This window comes from Hetaerina americana, unplaced genomic scaffold (genome assembly GCF_022747635.1).
Source record: "Hetaerina americana unplaced genomic scaffold, ioHetAmer1.1.p SCAF_4, whole genome shotgun sequence".
In the NCBI taxonomy this organism is placed as follows: domain Eukaryota; kingdom Metazoa; phylum Arthropoda; class Insecta; order Odonata; family Calopterygidae; genus Hetaerina; species Hetaerina americana.
Window position 1 is genome coordinate 662,405 of NW_027286985.1, and position 13,100 is coordinate 675,504.

Below are 13,100 nucleotides of genomic sequence, written 5' to 3' on the forward strand. Positions count from 1 at the left end.
AGAAAAAACATTACGACTGCCGAATCAGAGTATTTCTTTCAACTTCAGTATAGCGCATATACCTTATTATATTTAAAGTTTACATACACACATCAATTTCTTGGAACTAATCATTTACTCTGTAAAACCCAGCATTACAAAGATAGAATTGCTGGTTTTAATTGACTCTAACGCCACAGTTGGTGATGCCCGAAGTAGATTTTCGATTATATTTTTTTATTTATGTGTGGATGAGAATTACACTAATAATGAAAAAGTGCATTTTATGTATACCAATTGTATTGTTTCACAATATTATAACACGAAAGTCAATCGTGATGAAAGATAATTTCTGACAGTATTGAATTCTTGCCTACGTAGGACTAAAGATTTATCAATAATCTACGTTCTTATGTTATGAAAAATTTGGACCAACACTGCATGCTACAGTTATTTGTTTAGGAAATGCTACGAACAGGAGAAAGCTTACTGCAGAGATGCAAATAATCCATTTGTAAAATAATTAAGTTCAATTTATGATGCCCTATAGACATAGTAAGGTAATATTTTGGAGGCTCAAAGTAGCAAGGTAGAATCATTGGCCATTTTGGAGAGCGCATGGTGTATCAAGTTGGCGGGAATAGGCTGGATGAAAGCGAGCTCTTAATAGTAGGGATGTCCGGCGCAATTTGCTTTCGAGATTGTGTAAGGTTAGTATAGCATAAGCATTTTAGATTCATAAAAGTTAATTGAAGCGAAATATTTGTTTTCCTAGCTTACTATAGCTCGATGTATTTGTGAGTATTGTGTATTTTATCAAGAGTGTAATGCTATCATTAAGTTTCCGCCAAATGTACTTTGGCACTCCGACGTTTTGTCAACAGGAATAAAGTCTACTAAAAATATTCCATTTCCGTGATCGGGGCGGGACCCGTGATATATCACGATGATTAACGACTGTCCAACATTGAAAGGGCTTTTCCTTAATTTGGAAGGCAGTAACGTCTCTGGGAAAAAAGACGAAGTGTACACGAAAATTCAGACGTATGTTTTGAGTTAATGATACTAAATATTTTGTTTGTACATTTCCATTCGTAAATTATTGAATTTGGAGGAATAATTTTAACATTGTCTGATTTGATATTGTTTTAGGTTGCTGGACAGTTGCGCTAAAGAAGAGGTCTCCCAGGCCCTGGAAGGCGTTAACGTTATTGATGCCTTAATTCGTGACATGTCTAGTGAATCCACTACTAATGTTATGCACTCACTGAGTGTATTTTCCAACGTTATTGAGGTGAAACCCGAGGCCGTTAAATGTCCGGAAAGCATTCTTCATGGATTAGTTAACATTCTGCAAAGTAATGTTTCTCAGCCCAAAGCTTCGGATATTATCATTAAAGCATTTCAATGTATATGCTTAATTTGCCCTTCACTGGAGTCGTTGGGAAAGGAGGCTTCTGTAATTGATAGCATATTATTAAAGTGCTTGTCGAGTGGAGGTAATGATAGTGCGGGGATAGCAGTAAGATTTCAAGCATTAAGACTGCTGGAGTCCTTGCTCCAGTTCAAACTGCTGGAATGTATTGATTGTAATAACTGGATTAAAGTATTAATCAATTCAGTTTTTGATGAAAATTCAGGTATTCGTGATGCAGCAGTGAAGGCCGCTGGTATCTTCAAACTGCAGCTCACCGGGACAGAGGAGTATTTGGATGTACTTGCAAATAACTTGGTTCCATCCAAGTATAGTAGAATGTTAGTGGACATGATTTTAACTGATAAAAACTGGGCTGTTATTTGGCGGCTTCTGGTGGAAATGTTAGGAAAGCGGCTTCATACTAGTTCAGCTTTGGTGAATTCCTTGTTAGCAGTTGAAGAAAAGGCATTCAAAACATCAAATGTAGACACAAAGAAAGAGGCTTTCAATTGCTGGAATTCGTTGGTTATTAATTTTGCATTAGAGCAGAGCGTTCTGTCGAGTGACAGAAGAGTCAAACTTCTGACAATTCCACTAAGAGCTAATAATTGTAGGAATGGTGAGGTTGCCATGATAAAAATGAATGTGTGGTGGAACATAATTAAACTGATGAAGTCTGATGTGACAAATTTCTCGGATATGGTACTCACACCATTCCTTGGCTTTTGTTATGGTAGCATATCAGAATCCAGCCACTTAGCGTCAAATGGTGGGGCCAGATTGAGTAACTCTAATGCAGGTGAAGCCTGTGCCAAACTTTACGCTGTTTTACGCGTGCCTAGCCTACATGCCTTTTGTGAAATTTTATCTAAGAGTGCTGGAGTAACTCTTCCAGAAGAAGCAGTGAAGGGTTTGGCAGTTGAACCTTTGGTGGAACAACCTATTGTTAGTCGGAAGGTGTTCTGCTCCCTGTCTCGTTTGCTGACTCAGTGCTTAGGAGAAGCAATAATTTCAGAGGGGCATGATTTCCGACAAATGCCGTATATAATTAATTGTTGGCATTCTCTTTTGGTATTGATTAGCCAAGGTAGTGATGAGCCATTATATACTGGTGACTCTGTGTCCAAGGATGTGAAGAACGTTGCAATGGTGAAGGAGCTTCTCCGGTTATTGGTAAGTTTCACTTTCATAAATTTTGAATATTTCTTGTAGTTGGCTAGTGTTAATCAAAACTTAACTTATATTTCTTTGGGACAAATTAAGTAAGCTGGTCTGTACGCACATTGATTTCATCTTGTGGAATTAATGCTGGAATGGATAATTTGGTGCGCTCATAGCTACGTGAGAAATATTTTTCTCAAACAATACTTGATTATGATGGGGAGTAATTCTTGTATGTTCTCATCTTCATTAGATATTTGTCAAAATTATATGGCATATTGTTCAATGGATGGAAGTTTCAAATCCCTGAATTCTCCTGCACCCTATGTTTAGATAATGGCTTTAATAATGAAATTAAGAATGCAAAGTAACTTTCCACTGGTTGTGTTTTGTTTACTTTGTATTCTTAATTTCATTAACATGAATTTCCACGAGGTTGAGCCAGAAACAATTAAATTGCTTTAATATTCTGCAATCCACTCTTTAAAAATACTGCAAGAGGGAAAAGCCTTTGTTCTGAGGGTAGATGGGAGTAATATGGTGGAAAAGACAATGTGCCACTGAAGATTAAAGACACTAGAAATTAAGTAGACTTGAGCAATCATTTATCATTGCATTGAAGTGGCATTTTATAATTTCTAATTACACACTCGTGTTTTCTCACTGATATCTTACGAGAAACTAGAAAATACTCCTGTGAATGTAAATTAATGAATATTTTATTATATTTAAGGCTACTTTGGTGGAATTTGCTGCCTCATCATCAGAAGGAAAGGTGACAACTGTCATTCTGTCAATGATTGAGAGCATGATTGATGGTGAATTTGCCTTCCCACCATCTGTCCTCAATTCTCATTCATATGGTGTGGGAAATGCAATAATTATGAACAGTTCGCCATCTCTGTATTTGTCTGTTCTCCTTCTGGCACCTGCCTTTGCTTCGGATAAGCGATTACGTGCTAGGTGAGATGTATTAAAGTGTGTTGTTTGTTGTAATTTTGTAAGACATAGTAAATCTCAGCTGCTCTGAAGCTTCCTGGGTAGAGTTTGTTCGAATAGGTCTTATCACTCAAGTTAAGCCCTTATTCTTGGACTGTTTAAAAGTCTTTGAAGGTATTTTGTTGATGCTTATCTAATTTTGTAAGTAGTGAGTTGATTCTTGTTTAGATCTTGATTCTCAGCTCTGATTCCGATGACATTTAGGGATGAGAAAAAGAGTATTTTTCTTTGAATTACATGGTGGATCAAATTTTGAATATTTGTTATTTAGCAGATAATTATGTAACATCTTACTTTCCATTTAAGCTCGTTCTTAATTTAACATTATTGTCCAAGAGTGACTAGATGACTTGGCTAAAAGCGGCAAGTTATTGAGTTAATATATATGTATAATATTAAATGAGCGATGCTCCTACTGACAATGGCAACCATATTTTTTTGGAGAACATTTAATGTTTATTTGAAATAAGGTATTTGGTCACCGTTGAAATCACAATAATTCATGTCGTTGACAAATGGGGTTATGGAGTATTGGTTATAATTTGATAGCTATGTGGTGGTGTATGTACTACGTATAATTAAATTATTCTGCTAGTCAAATTTTCTAATGAGAGTGGACTAAATAACAACTTGTTAAGTGAAATGATAAAAATGCTGCTCAGTCTAAATATCTTCAGGAGTGCACAAATATATTCATGTGGCAATTGAATTGGAGGCTCTCAAAGTTAAAAAAAATTGATTCTGGTGTTAATGACTATCAGTATCTTAAGGAGCAAAGAAAAATGTCCTCACAATTGGTGAGGACAATTCTTTAGATGAAGAAGGGAAATGGTTTAACTAGTAATGTTGACAAAGTGGTACTCTGGGATGTTAAGAAGTTCTGCTCACAGGTGGTTTAAAAGATTATGTGACCTCCTACCGTGGTCGGCCCAAATGCTTTTGGAGTCTTTTTCAAATATTCCGCTAATTTTTTCCTTTTGAATTTGGTTAATGCGGGGATTGGGGTTGTGCAGTGGCTGACGTACAGGTTTCCCTCTGAGAGGGCCCGAGTTCAAATCCTGGAGACAGCAAATATTTTTCAGCGGTATCCCGATTCCTACTCGAGGTGCTTTGTGGAGAGCAATTTGAGTGAGCACGACATCCGTCAGGTGGAAAGTTACATTGCGGACCCCTTGGTGCCTTTCGACCAGAGAATGCTGATGCCAAAGCTGGATTTTTCTCCACCCTTCCTTTCTCAACCATCTATAATGGTTCAAATAACCTTGGCTGTCTTTCTTAAAAACTTTCTTTGGCTGCCTCTCATAAAAACTGCTGCTACTACTCTGTGATTGTTTTCCAATATTCCCTCTTGGCATTGGCCCCATAAACGTTGTCCTCATAAGTGATCTTATTCATTTAAGGGCTAGGGTAAGACGGTTAAAGTTACAAATTTAATAAATTAAAATCTCCTTGGGATCAACAAATGCTACTTTATTGTGCAAATTGGTCAATGGCGCTTACCTAGCGAAAAATCCACCAGCTCCTTAAGATAATGGATGAAAATACATAATTTGAGATTGACTCCAGAGAGTGGGGATGGCGCATGATAGAGAATGATGTCAGCGTAATCGGGTGAGATGTGCCGGGGCGAGACTTGAACGATCAACTAAATTGAATACAAAGTGAACTCTCTGCCTACCAGCCATTGTATTTTATGTGCAGGGAAAATAAATGGCTGGTATGCACTTAGCTCTGTAAAAGAATGAAATATTATGTCAATAAAATATAAAACACTTATCGCTACAGCTACAGAACAGCCAGTATCCTGTCACAGCAGCGGCAACATGACTGGATCGTTGGTTGAGGGCAGTTGGGTGGGGGAGGGCTAAGCCAGAGGTCTCAGAGTCATGTTCATTTGCATCAACAGGGATGCACCACGGTCTACCGGGTTAAACCAAGCTTTAAACACTTTACTTTTGACAAATTCCAGGAAATTGCTGAGATTCCAACAGGAACTTTTGATGGAGTCATTCGCTAAAAGTGCATTACAATGCAACAATTTCAGATTGAAAAAATCATTTACCTTCACCCGGGATTCGAACCGGAACCCTTGATATCTGGTCTCACATTTCTACCTCATATTTTATGTCCTGCCATTATTGCTGAATGTTTTCTGCCTCAAGGATATGGCATTCAAGAAAGAAAGTTTGCATGCATGCAACCTGTTGAGCTGTTTCAGTCGATGAATCTTTCTCAGGATGATTCAATTCAATAGAATTTTGAATGGTTCTCTTAAAATTCATTAACACCACATCTAGCAAGAAATAATGAGCTCTACGGCCTCTCAATAAAGAAGAAAGGGGAAGAAAACTCCAATGGCCGTAAGGATTAGTTGCCAATCTCTCGTCAGACCAATTGTTGTGTTGGTGTGACGGGAATCACGTCAGGGACCAACCACAACCTCTCGACCAGAATACCCTCTGTGGTGGTTTACGGGAGATTAATCCGCGTCAGGGACCAACACACAGCCACACGCACACTATCCTGCCTGAAATCCTTCACGAGGCTGTGAGACCCTGTTAAAGAATTTCAGATGGAGATGGAATCCTTCACGAGGCTGTAGAGTAGACCCCGTTAAGGATTCCAGGATATTCTCAAGCACACACTCTGTGGCGGTTTACGGGAGATTAATCCGCGTCAGGGACCAACACACAGCCACACGCACACTATCCTGTCTGAAATCCTTCACGAGGCTGTGAGACCCTGTTAAAGAATTTCAGATGGAGATGGAATCCTTCACGAGGCTGTAGAGTAGACCCCGTTAAGGATTCCAGGATATTCTCAAGCACACACTCTGTGGCGGTTTACGGGAGATTAATCCGCGTCAGGGACCAACACACAGCCACACGCACACTATCCTGTCTGAAATCCTTCACGAGGCTGTGAGACCCTGTTAAAGAATTTCAGATGGAGATGGAATCCTTCACGAGGCTGTAGAGTAGACCCCGTTAAGGATTCCAGGATATTCTCAAGCACACACTCTGTGGCGGTTTACGGGAGATTAATCCGCGTCAGGGACCAACACACAGCCACACGCACACTATCCTGTCTGAAATCCTTCACGAGGCTGTGAGACCCTGTTAAAGAATTTCAGATGGAGATGGAATCCTTCACGAGGCTGTAGAGTAGACCCCGTTAAAGATTCCAGGATATTCTCAAGCACACACTCTGTGGATGGCACAGACCAAACACACACACAAGCACTCGAGAAACGCACACACACTCAAAAGGGCCCAACTTCTGGGAGAATCTGGACACAGGTAAAAAACAACTAGGAAGTCCCTAGTTGTTTTTTACCTGTGTCCAGATTCTCCCAGAAGTTGGGCCCTTTTGAGTGTGTGTGCGTTTCTCGAGTGCTTGTGTGTGTGTTTGGTCTGTGCCATCCACAGAGTGTGTGCTTGAGAATATCCTGGAATCTTTAACGGGGTCTACTCTACAGCCTCGTGAAGGATTCCATCTCCATCTGAAATTCTTTAACAGGGTCTCACAGCCTCGTGAAGGATTTCAGACAGGATAGTGTGCGTGTGGCTGTGTGTTGGTCCCTGACGCGGATTAATCTCCCGTAAACCGCCACAGAGTGTGTGCTTGAGAATATCCTGGAATCCTTAACGGGGTCTACTCTACAGCCTCGTGAAGGATTCCATCTCCATCTGAAATTCTTTAACAGGGTCTCACAGCCTCGTGAAGGATTTCAGGCAGGATAGTGTGCGTGTGGCTGTGTGTTGGTCCCTGACGCGGATTAATCTCCCGTAAACCACCACAGAGGGTATTCTGGTCGAGAGGTTGTGGTTGGTCCCTGACGTGATTCCCGTCACACCAACACAACAATTGGTCTGACGAGAGATTGGCAACTAATCCTTACGGCCATTGGAGTTTTCTTCCCCTTTCTTACCACATCTGTGCACAAGCCTTCTTGGGCAAGTAGGTATGTGTGTCCTGATTAGACTTCAGCTTTTTAAATTTCTATGTATGTGTACACACCAAATATTGGGGTATTAAAATCATGTGTGTAAATATCATCCATCTATTCAACTATAAACTTAAGTTGACCGGGTACATTAGTTTATTTTTTACCTGTGTTGAATGGAAATGCTTTCAACCTCTTTAACATTGGTTTCTGCTCTGTGTATCGGTTGTAATAATTGATTGTAAGTGACAACCGTAGGTGTCCTGTTTTATCTCCGTTTGCAAATACTTCTCTTGTCTATCTGAGTTAGCATGTGTCCACATAAGATGGAACAATCAAGAGGCTACTGCATTTTAATAATTTCATTAGGATAATAGCAGGTTAAACCCAATTGAATAAACCCAAATGAATTCACAATAAAATCATTTTGTGTTTAATAGAGGAACAATATGTTGATCCATATTTTCTTTCAAAATACTAAGGCTCGTACCATATTCATGGATGTGTTATATTGTAGCCTGTATTAATAATACTCTTATTATCTCAGGCATAGAAAAATCCTTGGAGGTTTATTATGTTCCAAATTTAATATGGTTTAGTGGCCACTTCAATTCATAGATTTTTATTTTACTTTACAGGATCAAGGAGGTATTTTCAAAAATATTACGGGTAGGCTGTTGCAGTATCCTTTCGCCGCTGCCATTTGCGAGGGCCATCCTGAAAAAGATGGAGAAAGACACCAATGACCAATCCCTTCCCGTCATTATGCCTTATTTTCAAGACTTGTGGGTGTTAATTGCCAATCACCTCTCTGAATTAATTGACAAGGAAGGCTCCGTGAGTGAAGGGAATGGTTCTGGCCATGATTTCCGCTGCATTTATGGAATGCTGATGTTGCCAATAAGTTATGCCATGAAAATGGATCAGTCACAGGTATGTTTTCGGTGTAAATCTATTGAGAGTTTTAGAGTGTTTTTTGTTGTTATTCATCTTTTAGATCATTCCTTAAATCGAGTCAGGTGCTTGTGTCAATGAATAATGCATTGTACAATCTTACAGGAATGATATATCTTCTCAATTTTTATTGCATAGTAAATGAGACCAGTTCTAAAATTTTAAGATTTGGATTAAACATTGAAGTTGCATGAATGTGATAAAAGTTTTATGTAGCAATGAAACTGCCATTCTCTATAATTCTAAATGAAGTTAGCGTAGAAAGAGCTAGCTTTAAAAATGTACTCAAGTGTGCGGGGATGGGACAGTCGTTGAATACACATCCATTCCTAGATGGGCTCAAACGATCACCTCCACAAGTTGGCATTTTTGTGGGACTGGGAATGTTCTTTTAAAAACGGGGCATACTGTGCTACTTCTATTCTAAAAAACCTTGAGCTGGCAGCATGCTTTAAAACTAACCTTCGGATGTTGACTTCGCTTTTGTTTTTCGTACGAATAATGTTTTTTCCATTTGAAATGTTGGTAATGAATAAATTTGTTCAAAAATGAAAACTGAGAAAGTTAAAAAAATATTCTAAAAAACATTCAAAATGTAATCTTTGATTCAAAAATTATGTTCTCATTTGAAGGAGTTTTAATTTGGACCTGTTCCAAATTGCTATCATGGATCTTTAAAAAAGCTTTTGCACCCATAAAATGCCATATTTTTGGTCTATTTTCAAGTATAGGCAATCCCCAAAATTCACCTGTGGTGGACATTACTTAGGTAGTAATGATAGGTAAGAGAAATGTGGAAACTATCTCAGAAAAATCCGCTGAGAGTGTAGTGTACTGAGAAATTTTAAGAACTCCAATACATTTCAATAAAGAAAAGGTAGTAACAGGTTACCACTAGATAAGTTAAATAGTGCGGCCGGTTTGCGATGTATTACATCTTCTTCAGGTCACCTGAAGATGATGTAATACATCGAAACCTGGTCGTACCATTAGAGTTATCTAGTAAAAAATTGTTGCCACCTTTTCTTTATTATCTCGAATTCAACCTCATAAGGCCTGAAACTACACAATTTGCTGAAACATTTCCTTCAACTATGAATGTAAATAAAACAAAATTGATGATAATTGCAATTTATTAATCACCATTCAAGAATAGTAATTGTAATTAAACCAAAGCAGAGTCACTGACGGTGTGGTATTTCTTATTTTGCATAAAATTCCTCATTGTTGATACAATTCTGCTATCACAAGATGTTGAATAATATATTCGATGTTTTCGGGCTTAACTTCGTGGAAATCCATCATCACTGGATTAAAAAATCTATGTGTCTTTCAACCAAATTTTTTGTTAGGTACAAATAGTTTCAATGCATCAGCATCTTCCACTGGCACTAGTCGTACCTGTTAAAAAATTTGGTGGAAAGATACTTAGTTTTTTTAATTCAGTGATGTCTGGTAATATTGGTCCCTCCTCAACTCACAACTCAATCACATCTCCTTCACACCCTCACACACATTTACTGTTTTCCTCCCTGGGATGTCAATAGCACCTTGACAACCCACTCACTTTCTCTTTGAGTTAGCTGCTAAAGAAGTGGAAGGCTGTGATGATCTTTCAACTATTGCGAATAAGTTGTTCGTACACTCTTTCACAGGGGCCTTCCATTGATACTTTATTATTATTACTTTTTATTTGCCCCGAGATCACAATACAAAAATACCAGGTTGGTGGTGTATGTACAATGATATAAGGCACGTCAAAGAGGAGCAAAGACACAGGCTCAGTTAAGATACAAAAAAGAAATGATGCTCATAGTTACATAAATGTTAGGCCCTAACCCATGAACATTGGCTGTAACATGCACATGCAATATCAAATTCAGAAAAATCATTGATCATTAACATGAATCAGACCATGACCATTGCTAGAAACTAAAAGCATGAACTTTCTGGTTGGGAATATTGTTGAGATCTTCGTCAACCGAGTAGAGCATATTGCGCTGTAAATATCTTTTTAATTTATGCCTGAATGCAGCTGTTCCTTTGTATCCTTGATGCTTTTGGGTAGTTTGTTATATAATCTGATGCCCATTTCATTGGGTCCTAATTTCAATGCTTTAGTTCTTATATTCCCATAATGGATGTCATTCCTGCCTCTGGTGTAATGATGATGATAGGCAGAGTTAAGAGAATAGTTGCCAATGTTATTTTTTATATATAGAATTAAAAACATAATGTAGATGCACGGGAGTGGTAGCAAATTTAATTCATGGAAAATAGGCCTTGATGGAGCATTGTGAGTTTTCCTGGTGATGATTCTAATAGCTTTCTTTTTCATTCTAAAGATGGTTTGAGAAATAGCAGCTGATCCCCATAATATTATACATGTACAGTTTTACTTGGAGTACTGTAGTAGATACTGTATAATAAAATTGCAGTATTATCTGTTGGTACTTGACAAATTATTACTTAATAATGGAGTAGCTAGCTGATTTTCCCGTAAAAATTCATTATCTGTATTAGTAGAGAAAGGCAACTCTGTTCTTCCTGAAATTCCATATGCTAGATTCCGACACATAGTACCTTCATCCTGTGCTGTGACTTCTTATTTCTTCAGCGTCGTTGATTGGTTTTAGTTCTATCACCTTCCACAAAAGCCTGTAACATTTGGGCCAATCATGTAAAAGGATCTTTATGTAAATGATCACAGTAAATGTGACATAGTCAATATGACTTTGAAATACATGTATGCAGGAAGCAAATACAACATATTGATGACAGGTTGTTGGAGATTAACTAGAGGCTGATCCCCTCTGTTCTCATGCTGTGCTATAAGGGCCCAGAGTATAGAAGGGGAGTCAACCTAACCTCCCTGGGAACTTGAGAGAAGGGTAGAGAGATCGAGGAGAGGGACTTTGACTAACATTAAGATACACCGTCTCTTTGTGGTGCAGATATCTGAGGAAAAAATGTGCATGGTGAATGGTTTTCTGCTGTTAGTCTTCCATTTCCTCTTCAAAGGTTTGAGTAAGATTGTAAACTTCCTCAAGGGTCCTCTTTAAAATCATTTGCTGGTAATACAGTGACGCCCACAAAAGTTATGACTGGTGTTTCCATAAGCATTTGTGTTTGTTTTTTTTTAACTTCTCCCTAGGTTTCTGTTTTATTTTTTACTGTTTATACCTGTTAGATTTTTGTTGTGCTGTTGTCCAGAAAATGTTAAATGAAAGGGCATTTTCTTGGACAGTGGCCACTCAAGCAAGTGTGAATTTATGTTAAGGTGAGGCTTGTGTAATGTGGGGACTGCCTGTTTTTTTTTTTAATTTTTACTTCGTAACAAATGCTTAAAACTTGGGTGGAATTTTCACAGGGGTGCACATTACACATTGTTTGAATGGTAACATTCCATCACAGTGAAGAAGATCCTTTATAGGTCAAGTCAGGAAACTACATTTTGTTAACGCACAATATTAAACAACACTGGTAGTATGGCCTGATTGAAGGAAAGATATCATGTACTTCGCGTCTTTTCAGGAATCACTTGAACCAGCTTTGAAGTCCTGGGCAAGATTATTTGAATTGTTTGCCGTCAATGCTCAGTTGGTTGTCACAGCTCAACCCCATGAAGTTATTGAGGATCTCTGCCGCAAAATATTGAGCATTTTCAAAAAGTCATCCTTAACATGGGCTTGTTTAGCAAATGGCATCCAATACCTTTTGGTGATGTATCAAAAACCTTGTTTTGATGTCTTATGGAAAGGTCAGTGTCTTAGTTTATTTTTCTACTGTCATTGACTGACTATTGAGTGTAAACTTCATTGCCGCTCATTGTACATTTCAGGTGTGAATAAAAAAAATTCAGCAAAAGGAGAAAAATCAGTCTGGAATCACAATCCCCAGCAACTTTTATTACTTGTGACCAGTAAAATTTTAGCTAATTTTCCTAAACTGTCTGAAAAAAGCAGTGATAAGGTAGATGAAAAGCATAAGGTTGTGATGCAATATTTCAGTCTCATATTTTCCTCTGCTTCTTCCCCGAATCTTATGAATAGTATTCTCGAAAAAGGGCTTCTGGGCGCAGGTTATTACCTGAAGTTGACTGCTGTCTCTGATGCTCAGCATTTAAGAAATGAGGTAAAGCACAGAATTGTAAAAAAAATATTATGCAATTGAATATTAGTAATTTTTGGGTGAATTAAAATAGTAAAGATGCAAATCTCATTTCTTTCCAGGTGGTTACATTATGGGTAAAGTTTTTAAACTTCCTGGAGAAATTGTTACCAGCAAGCACTTATAAAATTCAGGCTGTTGTTGATTCTCTGTCACCCCTCTTTTTGGAGGCGTTGAACCATCCATTGGCACAAATTGTTGAGCATACCAAGATTTACTGGAATAGATCTTTGGGGCAATACTTTTCTACTGCAGTCATTCCCAAGAGTCTTTCTGATGTACTGGATGATGCTTTGAAGGACACCAGCAGCAGTGAAGGTGCTTTAGGTGATATGGTTGCTGTCGAGGCGCAGAAAAATATATTTGCTGCACCAGATAGAAAGAGAGGCAAACCTAAAGCAAAGGTGGTTTTACCCAAGAAGCCCAAGACTTCTCAACCTAATGATTCTCATGAAAGTAGCGAGGTAAAAATTA

General features: G+C 38.2%; 1 protein-coding gene across 1 annotated transcript in view; it reads left to right on the forward strand.

Moving 5' to 3' along the window:
• The first annotated feature begins 517 nt into the window (after positions 1-517).
• The window catches only part of LOC139692102 (telomere-associated protein RIF1-like), a 34,562-nt gene continuing 21,979 nt past the window's right edge, over positions 518-13,100 (forward strand). Inside the window, exons 1-8 of the mRNA XM_071590136.1 lie at positions 518-689; positions 864-1,023; positions 1,132-2,569; positions 3,291-3,520; positions 8,141-8,435; positions 11,991-12,216; positions 12,298-12,590; positions 12,689-13,090. Of these exons, the coding sequence (XP_071446237.1) occupies positions 926-1,023; positions 1,132-2,569; positions 3,291-3,520; positions 8,141-8,435; positions 11,991-12,216; positions 12,298-12,590; positions 12,689-13,090 (2,982 nt within the window). The 5' untranslated portion in view covers positions 518-689; positions 864-925. The remainder of the gene's footprint in view (positions 690-863; positions 1,024-1,131; positions 2,570-3,290; positions 3,521-8,140; positions 8,436-11,990; positions 12,217-12,297; positions 12,591-12,688; positions 13,091-13,100) is intronic.